The sequence below is a fragment of the Pan troglodytes genome, chromosome 5 (assembly GCF_028858775.2).
Source record: "Pan troglodytes isolate AG18354 chromosome 5, NHGRI_mPanTro3-v2.0_pri, whole genome shotgun sequence".
NCBI classification, from domain to species: Eukaryota; Metazoa; Chordata; class Mammalia; order Primates; family Hominidae; genus Pan; species Pan troglodytes.
The window spans coordinates 82688757-82716257 of record NC_072403.2 but is presented as its reverse complement, the minus strand read 5'-3'; the positions used below and the strand labels follow the sequence as shown (position 1 = coordinate 82716257).

General features: G+C 36.9%; 1 protein-coding gene across 11 annotated transcripts in view; it reads right to left on the bottom strand.

Annotated features, from left to right (window-relative positions):
- Positions 1-27501, bottom strand: part of SMAP1 (small ArfGAP 1) — a 193409-nt gene that overhangs the window by 100300 nt on the left and 65608 nt on the right. For 9 of the 11 annotated variants that reach the window (XM_016955787.2, XM_016955788.3, XM_016955790.3 and 6 more), the window contains one exon: positions 5831-5916. In XM_016955787.2, the coding sequence (XP_016811276.1) occupies positions 5831-5916 (86 nt within the window). Of the gene's footprint in view, positions 1-5830; positions 5917-12701; positions 12822-27501 lie in introns of all 11 variants that reach the window. The other 2 variants (XM_063813181.1, XM_063813180.1) reach the window with 1 other exon arrangement.

Sequence of the window (27501 nt, the reverse complement as noted above, 5' to 3'; positions counted from 1 at the left end):
TAACCACATCCCACATTAGAAATTACACTTTCACAGCAGCTTTTGCATAACTTTTGTAAATTGCAAAGCTTTTTAAAAAGTGACAAATCTTGTTAAGAATGCAATGAGGTCCCATATTATATGAGTTTAACTTAGTTTGGTTATACTTGCTCTAGGGATGAGACAACTATATTTATATCTATAAAACTACAGAAATGTTAGGCTTTTCAAAGAGCAATGAGCTTTAGAAAGATGGATAGATGAAAGGAAAGACTGGAGGGAGGGAGAGAGAAAGGCAAGCCGGTTTTCTTACCAGCCTCTCCCTACAAAACCTCCAAATTACAGTGTTTCATAATTAAAAGAATAAAAAGTGTTGTTATAATAACCAAGGTAATTTTTTTAAAGGCTACAGATTACATTAGATATGGGGACTAGTCTCATGGTTCAAGAATTGTCATCTTATACTCTTAACGTAAGTAATCATCTAGCTCAAACATGTTAGACAAAGACCCTCTTTAAACAAGTCTGACAACCATATGAACAATAAAGATCAATACCTCACATAAATATGACCATAATTTGTAAAAAGGAGTAACATTTAGTTTGAAAAATTAAATAAGAATGACTGAGGTAACAACAGCAAATATATAGTTAATCCAAAAGCCTAACATAAATCATACCAGGTAATGAAAAGCTGAAATCTTCACCTAGATCTTACAATCTAGCTGCCAAGAGTGCCAAATTATAATAACCCTATTTTCAAAGGCAATCAAGACTTAAATGTGGCAGCACTGATTTCACTCAGACTACCATCATTAAATAATACTCAAGTGTCCCGATACAGGAGGGAAAGTCTGGAGGCTTTAGGAAGTTTCTTAATAGCTCTTTGAGCATCTCATCCTTCCCACCCCACTCCCCACAAAAGAAAATATTATGCTCTATGTCACCGAGTTATTTTGAGAAATAAAAAAGATAATGTACATAAAATGCCATGGTCAGGGCTTGGCATAGGGCAAACGCTTATTAAGCAGTAAAGTTATTACGGCTGTTGTTTCCAGTATTATATCTTCACTGTGTCGAACGTCAAGGATTTACCAATATAGACACCAATCAATTCACTATAAAAATCTCATCTTTCCTGAAATCTATAGAAAAGGACCAAATATTTTAAAATATATCAGCCAAGATAACAGAACTAATAATGCAATATCTCATTAGCACTTTAGCTCTCTAAGGTGCATCATAAAATTGGTGGTAATGAAGAAACAGTATTCCTACCAACCTACACAAAATGGTGCATAGAATAGTTCAATAAGTGAGGATACCAAGAAGATATATACTGTCCTGCCCTCAATATCCTTCACGATAATTTGAAAACAATATGGAATCAGTGTAATAAATTAAATAACTTGGAAGCTACTCTCATGCATAGGTAACACATAAAGGATGAAACCAAAATTTTCAAAAACGTCAAGTAATTTACCCTGTTATATTCAAGGGACACCTAAAAAACCCAACCCAACCCAACCTCCCTACCCTGCCACAGACACAAACTTCCAGAAAAGGAGGATTCTTCAATTTGAGGGGTCATATATATCAACTCAGCCTAGTGAGTGGGGGGCAAAAAAAGAGGGAATAAATTAATGTAACCGGCAAGCAGCTGGTAACAACCACCTACAATGCTGATTTGTATGCTGGGCTGTTTTTCCTTCTACCATGCTTTATTCTTCAGGATTCAGCCACAGGCTTTCCTTTTCCAGAGAAGGAAAAGAATTCTCAGGATTCTCAATAAAATCTGCAAAATAAAGGACTGCTGCCCTAGGTAAACATAAGCTGACCCAGCACTTTATATCATCACCTACATGCTAAGTGACTCCTCCATCTGAATGTACTGCTCTCTTCTAGGGTCCAGACTCATGTTTCCAGCCACCAAATGGGGTAACTCCATGTATATGTGTAACAGAAGTATCAATCTGCCCAAAGTAAGAAAGCATGGCTCATTATCTTTCATTTCTAACTCTTAATCCTCCTGCTGGTAATGAATTCCTTCTCCCAGTGAATAAGCTTTATGGTCAACCAAGCTAGAAATTTCAGGGTTATTTTAGTGACTCCCTCGGAACCAAAGCCAATCTTAACGTAGCTTTCCCAATTTGTTTCCAATCTCTCCAATTTAATCCTGCCCATTCCCAATGCCACTATCTAACTTAGATTGTCATTGCTAATTTTGGGCTGTATAAGTATTTCACATGGTCTCTCTGCTTCTAGGCTCTCCTCCCACCTCCAACTATTCTTCCTTACAGTGGAAGTTAATGTTTCTAATGTTTCTAATGCTTCAAAATCCTTCATGTGTTTTTATTTTTATTTATTTATTTTTATTTATTTATTTATTTATTTTTATTATACTTTAAGTTTTAGGGTACATGTGCACATTGTGCAGGTTAGTTACATATGTATACATGTGCCATGCTGGTGCGCTGCACCCACTAACTCGTCATCTAGCATTACGTATATCTCCCAATGCTATCCCTCCCCCCTTCCCCCACCCCACCACAGTCCCCAGAGTGTGATATTCCCCTTCCTGTGTCCATGTGATCTCATTGTTCAGTTCCCACCTATGAGTGAGAATATGCAGTGTTTGGTTTTTTGTTCTTGCGATAGATTACTGAGAATGATGATTTCCAATTTCATCTATGTCCCTACAAAGGACATGAACTCATCATTTTTTATGGCTGCATAGTATTCCATGGTGTATATGTGCCACATTTTCTTAATCCAGTCTATCATTGTTGGACATTTGGGTTGGTTCCAAGTCTTTGCTATTGTGAATAATGCCGCAATAAACATACGTGTGCATGTGTCTTTATAGCAGCAAGATTTATAGTCCTTTGGGTATATACCCAGTAATGGGATGGCTGGGTCAAATGGTATTTCTAGTTCTAGATCCCTGAGGAATCGCCACACTGACTTCCACAATGGTTGAACTAGTTTACAGTCCCACCAACAGTGTAAAAGTGTTCCTATTTCTCCACATCCTCTCCAGCGCCTGTTGTTTCCTGACTTTTTAATGATTGCCATTCTAACTGGTGTGAGATGGTATCTCATTGTGGTTTTGATTTGCATTTCTCCGATCGCCAGTGATAATGAGCATTTTTTCATGTGTTTTTTGGCTGCATAGATGTCTTCTTTTGAGAAGTGTCTGTTCATATCCTTCGCCCACTTTTTGATGGGGTTGTTTGTTTTTTTCTTGTAAATTTGTTTGAGTTCGTTGTAGATTCTGGATATTAGCCCTTTGTCAGATGAGTAGGTTGCGAAAATTTTCTCCCATTTTGTAGGTTGCCTGTTCACTCTGATGGTAGTTTCTTTTGCTGTGCAGAAGCTCTTTAGTTTAATTAGATCTCATTTGTCAATTTTGGCTTTTGTTGCCATTGCTGTTGGTGTTTTGGACATGAAGTCCTTGCCCATGCCTATGTCCTGAATGGTGATGCCTAGGTTTTCTTCTAGGGTTTCTATGGTTTTAGGTCTAACGTTTAAGTCTTTGATCCATCTTGAATTGATTTTTGTATAAGGTGTAAGGAAGGGATCCAGTTTCAGCTTTCTACATATGGCTAGCCAGTTTTCCCAGCACCATTTATTAAATAGGGAATCCTTTCCCCATTGCTTGTTTTTCTCAGGTTTGTCAAAGATCAGATAGTTGTAGATACGCGGCGTTATTTCTGAGGGCTCTGTTCTGTTCCATTGATCTAGATCTCTGTTTTGGTACCAGTACCATGCTGTTTTGGTTACTGTAGCCTTGTAGTATAGTTTGAAGTCAGGTAGCATGATGCCTCCAGCTTTGTTCTTTTGGCTTAGGATTGCCTTGGCAATGTGGGCTCTTTTTTGGTTCCATATGAACTTTAAAGTAGTTTTTTCCAATCCTCTGAAGAAAGTCATTGGTAGCTTGATGGGGATGGCATTGAATCTGTAAATTACCTTGGGCAGTATGGCCATTTTCACGATATTGATTCTTCCTACCCATGAGCATGGAATGTTCTTCCATTTGTTTGTATCCTCTTTTATTTCCTTGAGCAGTGGTTTGTAGTTCTCCTTGAAGAGGTCCTTCACATCCCTTGTAAGTTGGATTCCTAGGTATTTTATCCTCTTTGAAGCAACTGTGAATGGGAGTTCACTCATGATTTGGCTCTCTGTTTGTCTGTTATTGGTGTATAAGAATGCTTGTGATTTTTGTACATTGACAAAATCCTTCATGTGTTTTTAAACACTTGGGCCAATGAAATGAGGTCTAAACTACTCTACATCATACTGAAAACCCTTCGCAATTTGGACCAAAATACCTTCCAAGCTTCTTCTGACCTAAAAGGTCATGTTCTCTCATACCTCCATACTTTCACTCACACAATTTTTTATACCTGAAGTGAACCTTCTACCATTAACCCTGCAAACTTTCTATAACAAATACAGCCTCGGATATCAGACTGCTAAATTTGTGAGAAAGGAGTGGGGTGAGCAGAAACAGAAAACGCCAAATACAAATTACTAACTTTTCAATTATAATTTAAAAGGTTTCTGTCCAAATGTGGAAATAAATATATAATGACCTATATCTCTGTGTGAGAAAAGATATTTCTTCCACTGGCCACACAAATTGTTTTACTATACAAATGGGTACAATATAATTGATCGTTAATAAACTACATTTTATTGTCAAAGTCACAAATGTTACCTTCAAACAGAATCCACGTACCTACAATTAATCAGATAATCTTATTTATAAAGCAGCACAATTTTGATGAGCTGCTTTTTTAAACTATGAGTTATAAAAATCCTACAGAATTATGATTTTATATTTAGCAAACATAAAAAACACATTAAAATGTTTTCATGGGAAACTATTCTATCCACTCATAAAGGTGGATTATGTGGGAAACAATTCTATCCACTCATAAAGGTGGATTCATAAAGCAAACATAGTTGTGCAACCTACAACAGAGTGTCAGTAGTGTAAATTACTCAGAATTTACGCTATGTAAAAAATACTATGTAATTTGCCTTCTAAATGCCACAATGCCTCACATAAATATAACTACTATATAAAGGTAATCAAAGAATATATGGAAATGATTTCTAACATACTCAGGATGCTTACAAATCAAGTTTCCAGTAACAGTCTAAAATAATAAATAGCATATACTTTCCAATTGAGAGATGGAGAACAATCAAGAAGAATCAGTCATAACATTTTACACTTAGTAACAGAGATGCCCCTCAACTTACAATGGGTTAGGCCCCAGTAAACCCATCCTAAGTTGAAAATATTTTAAGTCAAAAATGCATTTAATACACCTAATCTACCAAACATAGCCTAGCCTAGCCTACATTAAATGTGCTCAGAACACTAATATTAGCCTACGGTTGAGCAAAATCTTCTAACACAAAGCATATTTTTAATAAAGTATTGAATATCTCATGTAATTTACTGAATACTGTACTAAATGTGAAAACAGAATGGTTACACTAGTACTCAAAGTACAGTTTCTACCAAACGCATACTGCTTTCTCACCATCATGAAGTGGAAAAATCGTAAGTCAAATAATCATTGTGAATCAGGGGTCTGTAATCACATCTAAATACCATATGTATCGTGTATTTTTATGTAATTATGTAATCTGTGTGCCAAATTCCTACTAAAAACCTACCATATACAAAGCACAGCTCACAGCAAGTCAATTTCTATCTTTAATGAACAGTAGCGTGATAAAGTTCACATCTTCCTAAATACTAACAGATAAAATATGAACTGTAAAAATGAGTTAATGTTTTTTAAACTCAAAACAAATAAGTTTTAAAGGATACTGATCTGTCTGTGGTCTTCGAAAGTTCTCTGGAAGATTGGCTTCATAGAGTAGTCTTGCTTTAGTATTTCCCATATCTTGCATGCACTATAATAAAAAAAATTTTTTAATTACTCACATAAACATTAAAAAGTGATTCCTGCACATACATACACATACATACATATACACAAATACCAAATAATTTATTATTTCCAATATATATTCTCCTTAGAAATATAACTTAAATCACAACTACGAAATTAATCACTCAAGTTAAAACAGAAGCATATTTTTAATCCTTCACATTTATCAACGTATGTTGATCCATAGTCCATAATCTAAATGTCTTTTTTTGTGAAAACAGTACCACCTTTACACTTACTACTTCCTAACAGTGAATTCCCTCATAGTTTGTAGGCAGTACTGCCATTTTTTCTAGTGCACCACTTGAACAATGCTCCCGTTTCCAGGGCTGACAAGTTTTCTTTCTTTTGAGCTTTGAAATACCCTGGGATTCTACTGATTTACAATCAAGATCACAATGAAGGCCAGATAAAAGAGAAACAGTGCTGACCTGAAACTCTGTAAAAATGTATTAATTTCTTTTGAGTTATTAATAATAATCCCTTTGAGGAGTTTCCCTACAAAACCCTACTAATAAATTGTGCCTAATGCCCAAACTTTACATATAAGTTCAGTTCATAGAAACTCCTCCCTAAAAATCTGTGAATTCCAATGGTAAGAACAATTGCTCAGTAAGAATAAAACAATTTGATAATCATTTCAACCAGTTTAATTAGGTTTCAGTGTCATCTATGAGGAATGACTATCCAAACAGTACTTCCTTGATATTCTATTATATTAGAAACTAAATGTAAGATTTAAGAACATTACAATATTATATGACATCATTTACACAGAACTTCAGTTCCTTAAAATGTTTTAATTGGTAGAGAGATCAGTTTTCATAATATTTCTTTTTCTTCCTGTTTCCCAGACACATACCCCTATGTCCTTGAGATGACAATCCAGATTTAACAGGTTACCTGACATCTGCGTTGAGTTGTAGCCCTCAAGTATACACAGAACTATCTTTCTTCAAACAAAAAATATAGTGACTCTTCTCCCAACTGAGAGTTTTAAAGTGCACTAAATTCCAATATACAATCACCTCTAGGTATCTATTCTTCCTCACCTCAATGTAAGTATTCTCTCAGAGTAAACTACATTTCTAAGTCTTCCCTCTAGAGATAATGAGAAAGTGAAGTAATGGGCGGGGGCAGGGTGGGGGAGGGCAGTGAGAAAAATGGATTAAAGGGGCGGGCTTTATCATTAAGCTCCAAGATGACATAGAAGGCAAAATAAATCTGAGCTTCAAAATTGTGTAAAATAAAAAAATTATAAAAGGTAAACAGTATAAAGTCAGAGGGCTCTATGACATCACAGTGGCTACTAGCATGAAGTTAGCATAAGAAGAGTTAATACGTAATTCGGTGTGTGGGGAGAGGAGCTGAGAAAATTTCAGTATAGCTCACCCTTCCTGAAAATCGAAAAAATGTTTTCCATCTCAAGCATTCAAATGATGCTGCATCTTTGTGCCGTGAAGGGAATTTGTAAACAGAAGATGATCAAGTTATGTAATCATAAAGACATTAAACATTTGGAAAGAACTAGACCAAGTAAAAATGCCTTAGTCTGCAATGAAGCAAAAAGTAATTCAGATACAGTTCACTGAAACTGCAAAAGTAAGAAAATTTGAAAAGTTTCTATCAAGCAAGCAAGAATATATAGAAATTTTAACAGAAAAGTTAAGATTAAAAATGCTATACTATATCTCATCAATCCTCATTTACATTTTTTCATATTTTAACATCTTTGAAATAGGAATACATCTCACAATTGATGGTGTCTAATAATTGGTATTTTTTTTCTTATTGGTCCGTAAAGTGGATGTGCTTCTTAAAATCAGCAGTATCTTATATTCAATGACTATGACTGTACGTATCTATTTAATGTAGCTCATTAATATCTTGGGGGGAAAATAAAAAATAATTAGGAACAAGGCAGATATGTACATTACACCAAACTATTAAACACTATTCTAGTGATGTTATCACAAATAGTAACATTAAAATCTGAAAGGTAGAGATGATGTGGAATAATGAGTCATTTCTATAGGAGACCACTGCCAAAAAGTGACTGCGTAAAAGTGCATGGATGCGTTTGTTAGTTGGGATTTGGGGAAATAAGAATTCAATGACATCACAGATGTAGAGAGATCATTTTGTGACTATAAAAAATATATTGGTAAGCTTAGTTTCTAGGTTTCTAAAAAGTAGACTAGAAAAGGGTGGGAGGTAGGGGAGCAGTGAAAGAACCAGTGAAAATGAAAGATTGGGCAATTTGGAAATGAGAGGGCAGGGGAAAAAAACAACAGGAGCTGATGTTTTGGGGAGGCGATAAAGAATATGGGGCAAACTAGCTGTCCTCAAGGACTCAAGGCCCTGAAGAGTAAACTCTGCCCAGTAAGTAGCAGGAAAAAAATAATAAAAATAGCATAATAGCTACAGTGACACAAGCATTAGCCTCAACACTTTACCTATATTTGCAATTTTAAATTTCAAAGCAACCATGAGACAGGCATTATTATCCTAATTTTCTAGGAAAAGAAACGGAATCTGTAAAGATGTTAAGTAACAGGCCTAAGATTCTATCAGTCTCCATAATTCAACTTGCAATAGAACCAACATCACCCATCAATGATTTTGATATTTCAGGCTTCATCCAGTGGAACTGGGACTATGTCCTGCAGGGCTTACTAACAGCAGGCTCTTAGTTTTAGAGGCCTGGTTTTCACTTTACAGAGAGGAAACTGAGGCACAAAGAGGTTGTATGATTTTTCTACTGGTTAATATAATGCATTAGTGACATGGCTGACACTAAGATTCAGTTCCTTCACTCCCAATCCATATCACCATGCAGCAGCTAGTCAAAATAAGTATCTAGAAAATTTTACAACAAGACAGAAGATGCTATAAGTGTTACCTCTATTATTAAAACATCATTCCTGTTGTTAAAACATTATTCCTTTTCTTTTAGGTTCTCTCACCAAAAATGCTTCTGCTTATTCTTTGGCAATTAATTATTCAGTTTTCCAAAGCTACGTCAAGCAGACTGGTTGCAAAAAAACAGGGGGTGTGGAGGGGATAAATGACATGTACTTTTGTCTAAAAGAAAAACTAAGTTCTATTTTTTAAATTATTGGTAATAAACTAGCTATCTGAACCTCTACCATCTAGTTCCTATGAATCAAGACGGACCCTAAGTACTATTTTAATACTTAGTACTTAGCATCATTTTGAAACACTTAAATTTTCTAAACTTGCTTTCACTTCTACAGGAGGGATAATTGTGAGGCTATCAAATAAATCACTAAAAATTCAAAGATCTTAGTAATTTTGAAAATTCTTTGGCTTTAGAGAAGTCACATCATTCCCTGTCAGTATTTTTTTTTCTCTTTATCTCACACTTCAAGTATGAAAAAAGAAAGGGGAGGACTCTGAACTACTTAAGTTAAAGTTTCTATTAAATTTATTTTTTAAATATTTTTAAGTAGACATTTATTTACTCATTAAACTATACTTCATCTCAAAATGAAGATTTAAAAAACAAGTCAAGCAAGTGAGGAGAAAATGTGTTGATATTCTTGACAAAGAAAGAAATGATTGTAAGAATCTATTGAATACAAACTCAACATTCATGTTTACTTCAAGAAAAATATATTAACATATTGAGGAATAAGTGAACATGTACTTCTGCCAGTAGACTGAATGTATTTTTATTTTTATTTATTTTTTGTAAGACGGAGTCTCACTCTGTCACCCAGGCTTGAGTGCAGTGGCACAATCTTGGCTCACTGCAACCTCCATCTCCCGGGTTCAAGTGATTCTCCTGCCTCAGCCTCCCAAGTAGCTGGGATTACAGATGCGTGCCACCATGCCCAGCTAAGTTTTATATTCTTAGTAGAGACGAGGTTTCACCATGTTGGCCGGGCTGGTCTCAAACTCCTGACCTCAGATGATCTGCCCGCCTGGGCCTCCCAAAGTGCTGGGATTACAGGTATGAGCCACCACACCCTGCCAATTGAACATATTTTTAAACTACTGTTATTGACTTTTCCCATTAAATTCAGCCTGTTCTCATTTAACATATGTTCCCAGAAAGATGAATTTTGTACTGCACTTTTTTAGTTGACTCATCTTCATCCAAACTTACCACCCTTATAATTACAAAGGCAGGCTTCACCTGGAAATGGTGTAATAAACCACTGAAGAATCCTAAACCTTACTATTAAAAGTATTTTGCCCTCATCAATCCATAATCGATGTGTTTTTAGTTTCCCCACATAATCTAGTACATACAACATCACCAGCCCAAAGCATCACATCACTTGGAAGTCAATATTTTAAAATACTTTTTGAATTGCTGAAATTCATCTACTGCCCAACATACTGTCACTGCAATCTAATGTATATGAAACATTTCTATTTGTGAAACTTCCTAAGTACAAAACATTTTACCCAATCACAGTTTTAGCATTAAAACAGCAAAACCCCTATTCTAAAACAATTTTAAGTCATTTATATTTTACAGAGACTGAAGAGAATTGGGGCTGTCAATTTAAAATTTTAAATGACATTTGCTTATCACATTTGTCTAATTTAATAAACTAAAACATACAAAAAATAACACGAATAACTAAACATGGGAATAGATAAAAAGAAAGTAGGTAGAATCAATGAGTAAGCAAGCAAATGTAATAGGAGATTTCATTCATTTTTAACAGTACTGTAAATATTTTTTTAAAAAATCACTGTTTTATGTCAACAGGGCATCTCCAGTGACAAATGGCAATTAAGCAGCACATAACAGCTTTACTGAAAACAGAACCTTGAAATAAATATGTGAAGATAAAGAGTAGGAACAGATAAAACAAAGTGTGCCCAAGTTTACGTCACTGTCAGGATCAGGAAACAATAATTAAATATAATAAAAGGCAAAATAAATGACATACCACCTGAAATTCCAAATTAATAATGCATTCCCCTGAAAAGAAGACTTGTCAAATATTTTGTTTTAATCTTCCAAAATCTTGGAAACCAGAGGTCTCTAAGTGAATAATCTACTTCAAGGTATGGCTTCTACTTGTCCTAGGCCAACTAAAGCCAAATACAGTCTATTCCATGCTCAGTGGCTAAGCCTCATAAATGTGGCTTCTTGGGCTTTCCTTCTTTATACATCTCCCTTTTTCTCAGTATCTTCTTCTTACCCCTGTACTTTGTCCCTCAGATGCTAAGAAGTACCTGAGCAACAGCCATTAATAGTAAAACTAAAATTCATTCTAACATATTGTTTCAGGAAGCTATCTGCATAGTTTTCACAAATTTGTATGTGTGTACTGACTTGCCCTTTGAGGTTTACTGGTTGTTTTTTTTTTTAAATGAGGTAAGTGGGGGGAAAATAATAGAGAAGCAGATATTGCAAATGATTAGGTTACAATTAAGTTGCAATTACATCTTCTAAATTCCCAATGGCAAAACTGCAAAATGTTAAAATAGTCAAATCTTAAATATCAATGTTTAACAGAAGGATGCCACATGCCTATGTTTTAATCTGGAGGAAGAAAATTAATCTAATAACTATTTAAAATAGTTTTCTACCCAATTGATATGGTTTGGCTTCGTGTCCCCACCCAGATCTCATCTCGTAATACCCACACGTCAGGTGTTGGGAAGGGACTTGGTGGGAGGTGATTGAACCATGGGGATCTGTTCCCCCATGCTGTTCTCACGATAGTGAGGGAGTTCTCATGAGATCTGATGGTTTTAAAAATGGCAGTTTCCCCTGCACGCTTCTCTCTCTCCTGCTGCCATATAAGATGTGCCTTGCTTTCCCCTCGCCTTCTGCCATAATTATAAGTTTCCTGGGGCCTCCCAGCCATGAGGAACCGAGTCAATTAAACCTCCTTTCCTTATAAATTACCCAGTCTCAGGTGGTATTTTTATAGCAGTGTGAGAACACACTAATATGCCAGTTTTCTTCTACTCCATTTTCTGAGGAACTGATTGAGAGAAAGAAGAGTCCTACCTATGGGTCAAAAATTTTTGTAAGGATATAAAAATGTATGCCAACTATAAGTCTGTGTATATATATATGCATAAAATATTTGAGGAAAAATATACAAAAAACTGATAAATATGGTTACTTCTATGGAGGGCAACTGAATGACAGAGACAGAAGTGGGAGGGAGAATATTCACTGCACTTTTGTACCCTTTAAAGTTTGTACCATGTCCACATATTTTCTATTCCCAACAACTAAATAAAATAATTAGAAGGGGCTATAGTAATCCTGCATTGTTTCTAAGTAAAATACTATCTAGAGGGAGCTTCAGTAGGGTATCCAAGCAGCACCTGAATCAGAAAAAGGAGACTTCCTCCTTTACTAAGGAGAAAAAAGTCTTCTCATAAATCAAAAAGATCATGAATATATATTTTTAAAAATCTCATCCAAGCAGATCTTACACTCAAAATACATTCAAAGCATAAATATGGCATTTATTTACCATGTATTTTTCCAGTATCATCATCTTATAGAAACATCATTGTTGCTGATGATTAAAACTTTCTTAAATTTTTAATGTATTTGTGTGGGAGGGGGGAAACTACTTGCTCTATTATTTTCTATTCATTAAAAGCTTTAAAACACAAAGACTAGGATTTTCAACTGAAAATCTTATTTCCAGCTAAATATACATATTTTTAAAAACTTTTATAAAGAAAACTGAATATTTTTAGTCCCTGGATAAATTCTTCATGGCAGTAACTCACCTCTACTACCACTTGAAATTTTCGAGAAATTTCTCTATCTTCCTCTCAAAATCCACCAGGATTTCTTGCATAGGAGCAAGCCTTTCAGGACTGGTTTCAAGATCTTTTGGATTCCAGCTGCTGGAAAAGAAGGGCCACCGTTTTTGGTCTCAGGAACTCTTTGGAAATATTTAATACAGAGTCCATTCCTTCAGTTTCATAAACTTGTTTTTTAGGGGAAGCTGTTCTCTGTTTTAATTATTTTTTTAAAGAATAAACCACACAATTCAAATTTTTTAATGATGATGTGGAATTAGAGGTAGCAGTTTTCATAGTTTTCACAATTTCTAGATATTCTCAGATATTGATTTATCTGTTGCAGCATTTGCTAATTACTACAAATGGAGAGAATGTATTCTTTTTTGTAAGCAATGCAATTAAACATTGTTATGACAAAATTGGAAAAGCTTCACATTACACTCTTCTGTCATCTCTACTTACTATAATATCCATACCACTTAAAGTCCAGGAATAAACCATCACTTTCACTCTAGGTGCTTAAGGCCCAGCTCAGGAATCATCCTGGACTCTCCCCTCTTCTGCCAAAAGTCTTGGTTATTCTAACTCCTCAATATATTCTTTGTAGGCATCTCCTGTTTATCAAGTCCACTGCCATTACATTAATTCAGGATCTAGTCATCTATTGCCTAGGCTATTGCAGGAATATTTTAAGAGCTCCCTACTCTCTCCCTACTATCACTCATAAGATCAGCACCAAACCAGTCACTGGCTGTAACCTTCACCTTTACCTCCTCTGACACATATAACTGCACCTAGCACTCTGGTCACAGAACACTACTTTCTCAAACACGACATGCTTTCTTCCACCTTCCTACCTGAAAGGCCCTCAGCACATTGTGGTATGTGTTCAGTGATTGGTAAACAAATAAAGGTTACTATACAAATAATAGTGATACATTTAAAAAATATTAAAACTTACCATATGACCAGATAATACAATATTTTTAAAAAGCCACTTTCTTCAAGTACTGAAGATCACCCACCATTTAGTTAATAGAGCCAGAAGCAGAACCCAGTTCTACAGTCCCAGGCCAGTATTTTAACTATGAATGCTAATCTTCTACCATTATATTCACACAAAGCAGGAAAGTGAATACACCTCTAAAATATTATGTGCAATAAAATTAATAATTATGTTTCTAGATGACTGATACATACATGTATTCTTTCAACACCACCTAACAACTTCCTGTACTCTATAGGGGGACTTAAGCCCCTATCTTCAAATAATTTATTATTTATTCTCTCTCAGTTCTACCTAAATTAGGCAGTTTAGAATTTAGACTTAAATCAGCCTCTGAAATTGAGGCAATAATTAATAGCCTATCAACCAAAAAAAAATCCAGGACCAGATGGATTCACAGCCAAATTCTACCAGAGGTACAAAGAGGAGCTGGTACCATTCCTTCTGAAACTATTCCAATCAATAGAAAAAGAAGGAATCGCCCCTAACTCATTTTACCAGGCCAACATCATCCTGATACTAAAGTCTGGCAGAGACACAACAAAAAAAGAGAATTTTAGACCAATATCCCTGATGAACATCGATGCAAAAATCCTCAATAAGATACTGGAAAACCGAATCCGGCAGCACATCAAAAAGCTTATCCACCAGGATACAGTCAGCTTCAACCCTGGGATGCAAGGCTGGTTCAACATATGCAAACCAATAAACGTAATCCATCACACAAACAGAACCAACGACAAAAACCACATGATTATCTGAACAGATGCAGAAAAGGCCTTTGATAAAATTCAACAGCCTTCATGCTAAAAACTCTCAATAAACTAGGTATTGATGGAATGTATCTCAGAATAATAAGAGCTATTGATGACAAACCCACAGCCAATATCATACTGAATGGGCAAAACCTGGAAGCATTCCCTGTGAAAACTGGCACAAGACAAGGATGCCCTTTCTCACCACTCCTATTCAACATAGTGTTGGAAGTTCTGGCCAGGGCAATCAGGCAAGAGAAAGAAATAAAGGGTATTCAATTAGGAAAAAAGGAAGTCAAACTGTCCCCATTTGCAGATGACATGATTGTATATTTAGAAAACCCCATCGTCTCAGCCCAAAATCTCCTTAAGATGATAAGCAACTTCAGCAAAGTCTCAGGATACAAAATCATGTGCAAAAATCACAAGCATTCCTATACACCAATAATAGACAAACAGAGAGCCAAATCATGAGTGAACTCCCATTCACAATGCTACAAAGAGAATAAAATACCTAGGAATCCAACTTACAAGGGATGTGAAGGACCTCTTCATGGAGACCTACAAACCACTGCTCAATGAAATAAAAGACGACACAAACAAATGGAAGAACATTCCATGCTCATGGATAGGAAGAATCAGTATCGTGAAAATGGCCATAGTGTCCAAGGTAATTTATAGATTCAGTGCCATCCCCACCAAGCTACCAATGACTTTCTTCACAGAATTGGAAAAAACTACTTTAAAGTTCATATGGAACCAAAAAAGAGCCCACATTGCCAAGACAATCCTAAGCAGAAAGAACAAAGCTGGAGGCATCACACTACTTGACTTAAAACTATACTACAAGGCTACAGTAGCCAAAACAGCATGGTACTGGACCAAAACAGAGAGATAGATCAATGGAACAGAACAGAAGCCTCAGAAATAACACCACACATCTACAACCATCTGATATTTGATAAACCTGACAAAAACAAGAAATGGGGAAAGGATTCCCTATTTAATAAATGGTGCTGGGAAAACTGGCTAGCCATATGTAGAAAGCTGAAACTGGATCCCTTCCTTATACCTTATACAAAAATTAATTCAAGATGGATTAAAGACTTACATGTTAGACCTAAAACCATAAAAACCCTAGAAGAAAACGTAGGCAATACCATTCAGGACATAGGCATGGGCAAGGACTTCATGACTAAAACACCAAAAGCAATGGCAACAAAAGCCAAAATTGATAAATGGGATCTAATTAAACTAAAGAGCTTCTGCACAGCAAAAGAAACTACCATCAGAGTGAACAGGCAACCTACAGAACGGGAGAAAATTTCTGCAATCTACCCATCTGACAAAGGGCTAATATCCAGAATCTACAAAGAACTCAAACAAATTTACAAGGAAAAAACAAACAACCCCATCAAAAAGTGGGCAAAGGATATGAACAGACACTTTTCAAAAGAAGATATTTATGCAGCCAACAGACACATGAAAAAATGCTCATTATCACTGGTCATCAGACAAATGCAAATCAAAACCACAATGAGATACCATCTCACACCAGTTAGAATGGCAATCGTTAAAAAGTCAGGAAATAACAGATGCTGGAGAGGATGTGGAGAAACAGAAACACTTTTACACTGTTGGTGGGACTGTAAATTAGTTCAACCATTGTGGAAGACAGTGTGGCAATTCCCCAAGGATCTAGAACTAGAAATGCCATTTGACCCAGCCATCCCATTACAGGGTATATACCCAAAGGATTATAAATCATGCTACTATAAAGACACATGCACACGTATGTTTACTGCAGCACTATTCACAATAACAAAGACTTGGAACCAACCCAAATGTCCATCAATGATAGACTGGATTAAGAAAACGTGGCACATATACACCATGGAATACTATGCAGCCCTAAAAATGGATGAGTTCATGTCCTTTGTAGGGCATGGATGAAGCTGGACACCATCATTCTCAGCAAACTATCACAAGGATACAAAACCAAACACCATATGTTCTCACTCATAGGTGGGAACTGAACAATGAGATCACTTGGACACAGGGTGGGGAACATCACACACCGGGGCCTATCAGGGGGTGGGGGGCTGGGGGAAGGTTAGCATTAGGAGAAATACCTAATGTAAATTACGAGTTGATGGGTTGCAGCAAACCAACATGGCACATGTATACCTGTGTAACAAACCTGCATGTTGTGCACATGTACCCTAGAACTTGAAGTATAACAACAACAAAAAAAAGAATTAGGAGTTAAATGAAAATCTTCCACTAAGTAACATCTTAACAATTTTGTTCACTCCTTTGACATAGTGATAATCACCTACATGTAACAGAAAATTCTAAAATATGCCATTTTCAAAAAAACTATTAGTATTACTGACCTTATTTAAAGTTTAACCTTAAAAATTTTTAACAAATCAAGAGGAAAAACAAAATATAGGGCATAATCTTGCACATTCAAATTAAAAATTTATATACTTTTTTCCAAATGGATTGCTTAAAATGCAAATCTCTTATTAAACTTCACAGATTAAATTTTGTTACAGACAGTATCACTTTCTTTCTTTACCTCAATCTTCACATGCAGGCAATACAATAACCCAATGCTATAGGCTGCTCCCATTCTCTGCTCTTCTTTGAAGATACATTTAATGATTCTAGCAAGGGTTCAGCATCAACTGAATCTCAATTAACTTAAAAAGTTAAGCATATACCTGAGGCCCTAATTTGAGAAATGTTGTTAGCTTGATCAAATTATAATGAGAAATCCTTCCACAAAATAAGAAAAAAGGCTTTTTGGCCTATGGTTTTCTTGAATAAATGTATACCAAGAATTGTTTACTGAAAGCTTATTATGTGCCTGGTTCTACAAGACACTATGAAAATTTATCCAAGGGCCAAACCCCTAAGAGATTAAATAATGTTCTAACACAGAGTTCTCCAAATTACCTTTAACTAAAATTTTATTCTATGAAATGTTGCTTATCATAAAAATTCTTTAACAGCAGAGATAATTTTCTAAGTTCCCAGAATCTCCCCAGAAAAGAGAAAACAGAAAGGCATAGGTAGAAAAACTAAAAACCAATGGATGATAGCTACAACAAAACTAACTAACTGATTATCCCCACAAACTTCAAAATGCCATCAGGTAGAAACAACCACTACAATGACCACTAGACCTGCCAGAAACAAACCACTACAATGACCACTAGACCTGCCTGATGGCCTGCAACTAATGGGGAGTCCAATGGATCTGAGAAAAAAATACCAAAACATTCAAGAGATATATAAACTGGAAATCACTGTGAACCAATCTGAGAAAAGCACAGGAAGTTGAAAAGGATTTTTCCCCAGTCTGATATGGTTTGGCTCTGTCACCACCCAAATCTCATCTTGAATTGTAGCTCCCATAATTCTCAGGCGTTGTGGGAGAGATCCAGTTGGAGATAACTGAATCATGGGGGCGGTTTTCCCCTTACTGTTCTCGTGGTCATAAATATGTCTCACAAGACCTGATGGTTTTATAAGAGGAAACCTCTTTCACTTGGCTCTCATTCTCTATTGTCTGCCGCCATGTGAGACGTGCCTTTCACCTTCTGCCATGATTGTGAGGCCTCCCCAGGCATGTGAAACTGTGAGTCCATTAAAACCTCTTTTTCTTTATAAATTACTCCAGTCTTGGGTATGTCTTTATCAGCAGCATGAAAACAGACTAATACAGTAAAGTGGTACCGGGAGTGGGGCGCTGCTGTAAAGATACCAAAAATGTGGAAGTGACTTTGGAACTGGGGAACAGGCAGAGGCTGGAACAGTTTGGAGGGCTCAGAAGAAGACAGGAGAATGTGGGAACATTTGGAGCTTCCTAGAGACTTGCTGACTAGCTTTGACCAAAATGCTGATAACGATATGGATGATGAAACCAAGGCTGATGTGGTCTCAGATGGAGATGAGGAACTTGTTGGGAACCGGAGTAAAGGTGACTCTTGCTATGTTTTAGGAAAGAGACTGGCTGCATTTTGCCCCTGCCCTAGAGATTTATAAATCTTTGAACTTGAGGGAGATGACTTAGGGTATCTGGCAGAAGAAATGTCTAAGCAGCAAAGCATTCAAGAGGTGACTTGGGTGCTGTTAAAACCATTCAATTTTAAAGGTGAAACGGAGCCTAAAAGTTTGGAAAATTTGCAGTCTGATGATGTGATAGGAAAGAAAAACTCATTTTCTGAGGAGAAATTCAACCCGGTTGCAGAAATCTGCATAAGTAATGAGGAGTCAAATGTTAATTAACAAGACAATGGGGAAAATGTCCTCAGGGCATGTCAGAGACCTTCCTGGCAGCCCCTCCTATCACAGGCTTAGGGGCCTAGAAGGAAGAAATGCTTTTGTGGGCCAGGGCCAGGGCCCCCTGCTGTGTGCAGCCTAGGGACTTGGTACCCTGCATCCCAGCTGCTCCAGCTGCGGCTAAAAGGGGCCAATGTATAGCTCAGACCATGGCTCCAGAGGGTGTAAGCCCCAAGGGTTGGCAGCTTCCCTGTGGTGTTGAGCCTGCAGGTGCACAGAAGTCAAGAATTGACTTTTGGGAACCTCCGCCTAGATTTCAGAGGATATATGGAAATACCTGGATGTCCAAACAGAAGTTTGTTGCAGGGGTGGGGCCCTCATGGAGAACCTCTGCTAGGGCAGCATGGAAAGGAAATGTGTCATGCAAGCCCCCACACAGAGTCCCCACTGGGGCACTGCCTAGTTATCTACGAGAAGAGGGTCACCATCCTCCAGACCTCAGAATGGTAGATCCACCAACAGCTTGCACCATGCACCTGGAAAAGCCACAGACACTCAATACCAGCCCATGAAATCAGCCAGGAGGGAGGCTATACCCTGCAAACACACAGGGGCAAAGCCATATGGGTGGAGCTGCCCAAGGCCATAGGAACCCACCTCTTGCATTAGTGTGGCCTGCATGTGAGACACAGAGTCAAAGGAGATAATTTTCGAGCTTTAAGATTTGACTGACCTGCTGGATTTCCGACTTGCATGGGGCCTGTGGCTCCTTCATTTTGGCCAATTTCTCCATTTGGAACAGCTGTATTTACCCAATGCCTGTATTCCCACTGTATCTAGGAAGTAACTACCTTGCTTTTGATTTTACAGGCTCATAGGTGGAAGGGACTTGCCTTGTCTTGGATGAGACTTTGGACTATGGACTTTTGAGTTAATGCTGAAATGAGTTAAGACTTTGGGGGCCTGCTGGGAAGGCATGATTGGTTTTGCAAGGTAAGGGCATGAGATTTGGGAGGGGCCAAGGGTGGAATGGTATGGTTTGGCTGTGTCCCCACGCAAATTTCATCTTGAATTGTAGCTCCCATAATTCCCATGTGTTGTGGGAGAGACCCAGTGGGAAATAATTGAATCATGGGGACGGTTTTCCCCTTACTGTTCTCTTGGTAGTGAGTAAGTCTCATGAGAGTCAATGGTTTTATAAGGGGAAACCCCTTTCACTTAGCTCCCATTCTCTTGCTTGCTGCAATGTAAGATGTGCCTTTCGCCTTCTGCCATGATTTGAGGCCTCCCCAGCCACATGGAACTGTGAGTCCATTAAACCTCTTTTTCTTTAGAAATTACCCAGTCTCAGGTATGTCTTTATTAGCAGTGTGAAAACACACTAATACACAGTCCAATAACAATTAAGTGTGAATGGGCCACAATAAGCTTGGAATGGGGAGAGACAGTCTAGCCCCTACAAACTCTCATATCTGACCATGAAGTTTCTCTTCCAGGATAGGACCCCAAACTGAGAAAAAGAAAAAACCTGGGAATTGACTCAAAATTGAGCAGGACAGGTATAACAGACATAATACAAAAGGAGATGGTCCAGATAAAAGTGCAAAAAGGGAACAGAACAAGAACATCTCAACAAATGGCCTTGGGTTTTTTTTTGTTTTTTTTTTTTTGGAGATGGAGTCTCCCAAGTAGCTGGGACTACAGGCACATGCCCTATGCCCAGCTAATTTTTCTATTTTTAGTAGAGACGGGGTTTTGCCATATTGGCCAGGCTGGTTCGAACTCCTGACCTCAGGTGATCCACCCACCTTGGCCTCCCAAACTGCTGGGATTATAGGCATGAGCCACCGCCTCCAGCCATGGCCTTGTTTTTAAACATTACATGAAAACAACAGAAGAGGGAGGTATGTGAAGTTAAAAAAGCTATCTTGAATAGGACTTCCTCCTAAAAGTAAAGGAAAATTAATATTGCATAAAAATGATCAGCAGAAAGAATCAAGGTAAAATCTCATATAAAGTTAATATTAAAAGGAGTAAGAATAATAGCTCTACAATGAAGACACATCTAGAAAACTTTTCCCAAAAAACAGATTAAAACTGTAACCTACTACTTCAGAACTAGCTAAAAGACATGTATGTGATGAAAAAACATATAAAATTAAAGACATGGAAAAACAGAACAACCAAATTTGAAATTTTAAAATAAGAAATATTCAGAATTAAAATGACAGAATCAAGAAAAAATTGGAAATAAAAGAAAAAACATATCAGAAATAAACATGAAACAAAATGAACCGTAGACAACAAATAATAGTCTAAGAAAAATGGAAAGGCAGAAGGAAAAAAATGTAATTTAAAAAAGTAATAAAAAGGATCCAAAAGCAAACGATAAATATTGCCATTAGGTAATAAAGATCCAACATACAGGTAAGAGGAGTCACTAAAGAAGAAAACTAAAGCAAGAGAATATTAAAAATAAACTGTAGTTCAAAAATAAACTGTAACTCAAAAAACTTCACTGAAACAAAAAAAGATATAAAACTACATACTGAAGAAGCATACCATATGTAGGTATTTTTGGTCTAAAAGAAACTCACTTTATATTTAAATATATAGTTAAACACATAAGCACAGAAGATTTATCAAACACCGAGCAAAGGAAATCTGCAGTGGGTACTAGTGTATGCATAAAAATTGATACATCTATACAACTGCTGTGCAACAAAAGATAATGTGAGCCAGTTATATCATTTTAAATCTCTATTAGCCTCATTTAAAAAAATTAAAACAGGTAAAATTGATTTTAATTATATATTTTATTTATGTTTCTCTTCTGCAGAACTCACATGGACAATACTATGCTTATCTCACCTTCATCCACAGACTTAAAAAATAGTGTCATGAAAACTTTTTTGCAATAAACTGATAATCTAATTACTCACCAATATCTAAGACAGCACCCAGGAGGAAGGATCAAAGCAATACATTCTTGGAATCCGCTCTAAGTAAAACAAACTTGCACATCTCATGTAAAATTTAAATTTTGACTGCCTATCAATATTCTAGGTTCTCTCCAGTTCGATTTTTATTTTTTAAAGATAGCAGAGGTACCACACAAATATTGTACTTTAATCAACTGTAAGTCACTTTATTTGAAAAATTAATGTCCTTCTAAATAACAAAATTTATTCCAACTTTACTTGAAATAACTATGTCAGAGTGAAAGAGCAGAAAACTTCTTTAATGTACTTAGCCACTTTCATCTCCTCTTATAATCCTAAACATCTCAATTTAACACTGAATATTGGGACAACATGACCACTAACATAAGTAGTGCCTGTAGTTTTAGTTGCTTTTTAAGCTACCGTAAAATATTTATGTTACCTATCAATACTCTTTTGCCTGTTCACTCTGTATTTGGCCTGACTGAGAATTCAAGTTGAGGCCACAGAATACAGCAAAGCTTACTTATGAAGACTGATGAAAACCCCTGATTTTGCCTTCCATAAGAAATTTTTTCTAGGAAAGATCAAAAGTTTAAATTAAGACAAGCAAGTCAATACTATGACATAGGTATTGCTAAGTTAAGTTAAAGACTAGCCAGTTAGCTCATAGGTTTTTCTAGGAATAACTAGGTTACAATAGAAACCTGTATCCACTGGTTTTTTTTTTCTTAATAGAAAATATAAACAGCAAGTGTGTTCAAAAACATTCCTTCCAGATTCAGAAAAAAAAATCTGTCTTACAGATTTAACCTGAGAATCTTTTCACACTCTTTTGACTTATGTGAGAGTGCCAACATTTTTTATCCTCTGAGGTTGAATTTCACTTTTGGTAAAAGCTGAATCACCATCACTAACCATGATATAATTTTTATGCAAAGACAAGAAATGAAAATGTTTTTGGAACTGCTACGGTAACTAAAGAAGACTGACTATACAACTAAAACATTCTCAAGAATGGAAGAAACTTCAGAGTCATCTAAACTACTCCTCATCTACGTAGTGAATGCTTAAATCCCGGCCACAAGATTCCAGGTGGTTGTCCAGCCTCTTTACAAACCATTCCAGTTAAGAGTAAACCAACCTATCTTCCAAGGCAATCGATTTCATTTCTGGACAGTTTTAATTATTGAAAAATACTGCCTTTCTAGTACCTGCACATATTACTGTTGGAATTTTCATATGCTAGCTCAAGTTACCCTCCCTAAGGCTGCTGTATTTTTGGAATTTTAAAGCGAAACAGGAACATGAGGTGAAAAGGACAGAGATCAAGAAACAAAAAGAGACTATATAAAAATACGGGCTAAATGGGGAAGGGGAGTGCATGATTCTTTTTTCTCCATTCCCCATTCATCGCTAAGGATAATAAGCGTTATCTCACAGAATTTAATCAAACCAAAGACTGATTCAGCATGCCATTAAAAAATCAAGTGCATACTGTGCTCCTAGCATAGTGGAAGCCACCACAAGCGCTACAAAGACACATATGATAAATGTTCTAACTGCTGGAAACTTACAATTTAGTTAGATATAAGCAAAGGTAACAATATATGGTACTTGCCATAGATAATTGAGCACATACTACATACAGAAGAATCTTTTATTAAAGTAGAGATTTAAGCTGGGCTTTAAAGAATAGGAAGGATCTGGTTTGCCACAAGGAATATGCAAAATACATTTCCGGCCAAGCACGGTGGTTCATGCCAGTAATTCCAGCACTTTGGGAGGCCAAGGCAGGTGGATCACCTGAGGTCAGGATGCTGAGACCAGCCGGGCCAACATGACGAAACCCTGTCTCTACTAAAAATCCAAAAAAAAATTTAGCCAGGCATGGTGGCTCATGCCTGTAGTCCCAGCTACTTGGGAGGCTGAGGCAGGAGAATCACTTGAACTCAGGAGGTGAAGGTTGCAGTGAGATGAGATTGTGCCACTGCACTCCAGCCTAGGTGACAGAGCAAAATTCCATCACAAAAACAACAAACAAACAAAAAATACATTTCCAACAAGGACAACAGCACAACCAAAACAAAACAAAAGAACACACTATCAGATTGTTTCAGCAGAAAGAGCTGTCTGGTACAGCCAAAGCTATTTGTTGTAAAGCATCTAAAGTAAGGTCAAAGACAAATGATGAAGCCAGAAGGCAGAGGAACATGAAGACCAGTTTAATGAAAATAAAAAGTTTTATGAGTCTCACAGAAGAATCAATGCAAATTTCTTAGGATGGAAGTAAAATAACCAAAGCAATGTTCTAGGAAAATTACTCTGAATGCACTGTGTAAAACAAATGGAGATGTGACACTGATGAGAACATCAGAAATAAGGCAAAGCCTTGGACATGTCGGAGAAATGAAACTAGAAAGCAGCAGAAGCAAGAAAAGAATTAAGAACACAGAAGTAAAAGGGAGAAAGGAGTAAGAACCATAGAATATACAAGTTTTTAAGAGTAACTGGAACAATGACATTAACTTTCTTTCAATTTTAGTTTGTCAAGCTGCAAGCAGAATAAAGACATCTACTAATCTTAATATTTACAAATGCTAAACATTAATAACTATCACTATAGACCAAATTTCCATACTGAAACAATTTCATAAATCCTTGTTTCCTGTATCCATATGGCATATACAGGGATTTGTTTGATACTGCTATACAACAAGAGTTAATTCTGGTATTCCATTCTTTACTCCACCCAAATGTATAATATCTTGGGTGGGGGGAGGGGAAGGAAGCTATAGTATTTATAAAAGTATAAAAAACTTGGTCCTTTCCAAAAATTTGAGAAGTACGTGACAATAAACCCAAGACCAAACACAATTAATCTGACCATGAACCACATTAAAAGAACTTTTAAGACTTTTTTGCAGTGAGTAACTTTATTTCTATGTTATTAAAAATCAAAGTAAGTTTTGGGTAACAACTATTTTCTTTTAAAAATAAGCATACAGCAATTCTAACAGCTGTACATGTTGTGCTCTAAAAACTGAAACACATAACATATACATAAATAACAGATAAAAATATGGTACATATAATATCAGTTTATAAGTAACCTTGAGGAAAAACTTAGTATTTACATTTTACAGAATTATACACACACACACACACACAAAGAACATTTTTATTTAACAGCTTGACTGGGCTCAAAGATTAAATCATGTTTCCATATTTACTAATAAAAGGTATTTTTAAAAAAATAGAGCTAGCCAAAACAGTATCATCTTTGAAAATTAGAAACACAATTATGAAATGTTGCAGGGAAAGACAAAGGGTATAACTATGTAACTATGTACAGTAAAAGTATTTCTCTTAGTTCCATAAATAAATACCTCCCAAGTACTTCTTTTTTAGACTGAGTCTCACTCTATAACTCATGGTGGAGTGCAGTGGCAGGATCTTGGCTTACTGCAAGCTCCACCTGCCAGGCTCAAGCGATTCTCCCACCTCACTTTCCAGTGTAGCTGGGACTACGGGTGTGTGTTACCACACTCTGCTAATTTTCGTATTTTTAGTAGAGACGGGGCTTCGTAATGTTGGCCAGGCTGGTCTCAAACTCTTGGATCTGCCCACTTTGGCCACCCAAAGTTCTGGGATTACAGGAGTGAGCCACCGCTCCTGGCCTCAAGCACTATTTATATCAAAGAAATTATTATAAAATATCATATGAATATGGAACATTGTATCACATTGTGATCATCACTTTTGCCCATCTGAATTAAACATCAAAGTTAATAGGAACAGCCTCCAAAAAGACAGACATTTTAATGTATAGCAAAACTAACCCAATGGGATAGAAATCAGTGTAGTGTATGCCCCTGGGGGACTTGACTGGAAATTGGCATGAAGGAACTTTCTAGTGTGACAGAAATGCTCTATCTTCACTGGGGTATTGGTGACATCATACAGACATTTGCCAAGACTCATAAAACTAAACGAGATCTGTGAACTGTTCTCTCTGTAATTATAAGTCAAGTTTTTTCTTTTTTTGGTTTTATACGTTTATTTTCAGAGTAAAACAATTACACAATTTAAACCCAGGTCTAACAGAATTACTCTGCCAAAGTCAGCAATAATGCCAAAATGCATTCTCACTTCCAGACACTCACCAGTATCATCTGAGTCTTCTCCCAGTGAAGCAAAAGGGTCTGATATTTTATTCATATACATCTCTCTTATCTGCAATATAATCTACAATTTCTTGTGGACATATTAAATTTCCACATCTGTATCAGGAATTTCAAACCCAAATTTATCTTCCATGACCATGCTTACTCTCTACTTGGTCCAAACTGTCCAAGCACAGGTCTTTCATAAAGTAAGAATTCACTGAGAGCTTCTCTGGGTCAATCCTGTCACAGGGTTTCAAGATATAAAGAAGACAGTCTTCGATTCCCTCTAACGTCAAAGGGGGCAAGTCACTATACTGACAGCACGACTGTGTAACTTCTACCCAGCACATGCGCAAGCACCAAAGCCCGCTGTGGAGCCAGCTGCAAAGCCCCAGCCTCATCAGAGTCCCCACAGAGCACAGGCGATGCTGAGCAGCAGGCTGTGGCCAGCATGGGACCCGGCGCATCAGTGTGATGGCCAAGGGCAGGTGGCAGACACAAGCTGCCATGGCTACCCCGACCAGGATTTCCTACCTCAATTTTTTAAAAAGAAACACAGGAGACCGGGTCCAGTGGCTCACGCCTGTAGTCCCGGCACTTTGGGGGGCCAAGGTGGGCAGATCACTTGAGGTCAGGAGTTCGAGACCAGCCTGGCCAACATGGCAAAACCCCACCTCTAATAAAAATACAAAAATTAGCAACACATGGTGGCACGCACCTGTAATCCCAGCTACTTGGGAGGCTGAGGCAGGAGAATTGCTTGAACCCAGGAGACAAACGCTGCAGTGAGCAGACATCACACCACTGCACTCCAGCCTGAGCAACAGCATGAGTGAGACTCCGTCTCAAAAAAAAAAAAAAAAAAAAAGATGGGAAGAGCAGGGGAGGGGGGCCAGACAGAGCAATTCCTATCAAGAAGTTGGCAAATGCAATCAAATAATGTTCAAATACAATTTCAAATATTATTATTTAATAACTGTTTTTAAAATCCTTACATTGTAAAAAAAAAAAAAAAAAAATCCAATATTTTGCCATGTACTTGTAACCTATGCCAAAGAAAACAAGTGAACTGCAGCCCTCTGATTACAAAATTCTACTCTAAGCTATACAGCTGCCCATCTCAAATAATTTGCTATTCATTTCCTCTCAACAACCTAATTGAGAAAAATATTTCTGAATAACTGAACTGTTGAAGGATCTCGTGTTTTATCCTTAGTTTGAAATAAGCCATTAAAAAAACAGGATACTTCGGTCGTGAATGCTTTGTACCTCCATAACCCATTACAAACACCAAGTTATACTGTCAAGCTACACCTCACACGTTTCTTGAAAAAGAGTTACAACATCAGCCGGGTATGGTGGTGCATGCCTATAGTCACAGCTACTTGGAAGGCTGACATGGGAGAATCGCTTGAGTCCAAGAGTTTGAGACCAGCCTGGGCAACATAGCAAGACCCTGTCTCAAACAAACAAAAAAAGACTTACAACATCATGACATCTGTTACCATATTTTACAGAGATACTAAGAACACTGCCTTACAGGAAGTGTTTAAAAAGCTCTGCTTCTTTGATATAACTAGTATGTTTTCTCCTCAAGGATCTTGAAAGTACATAAAA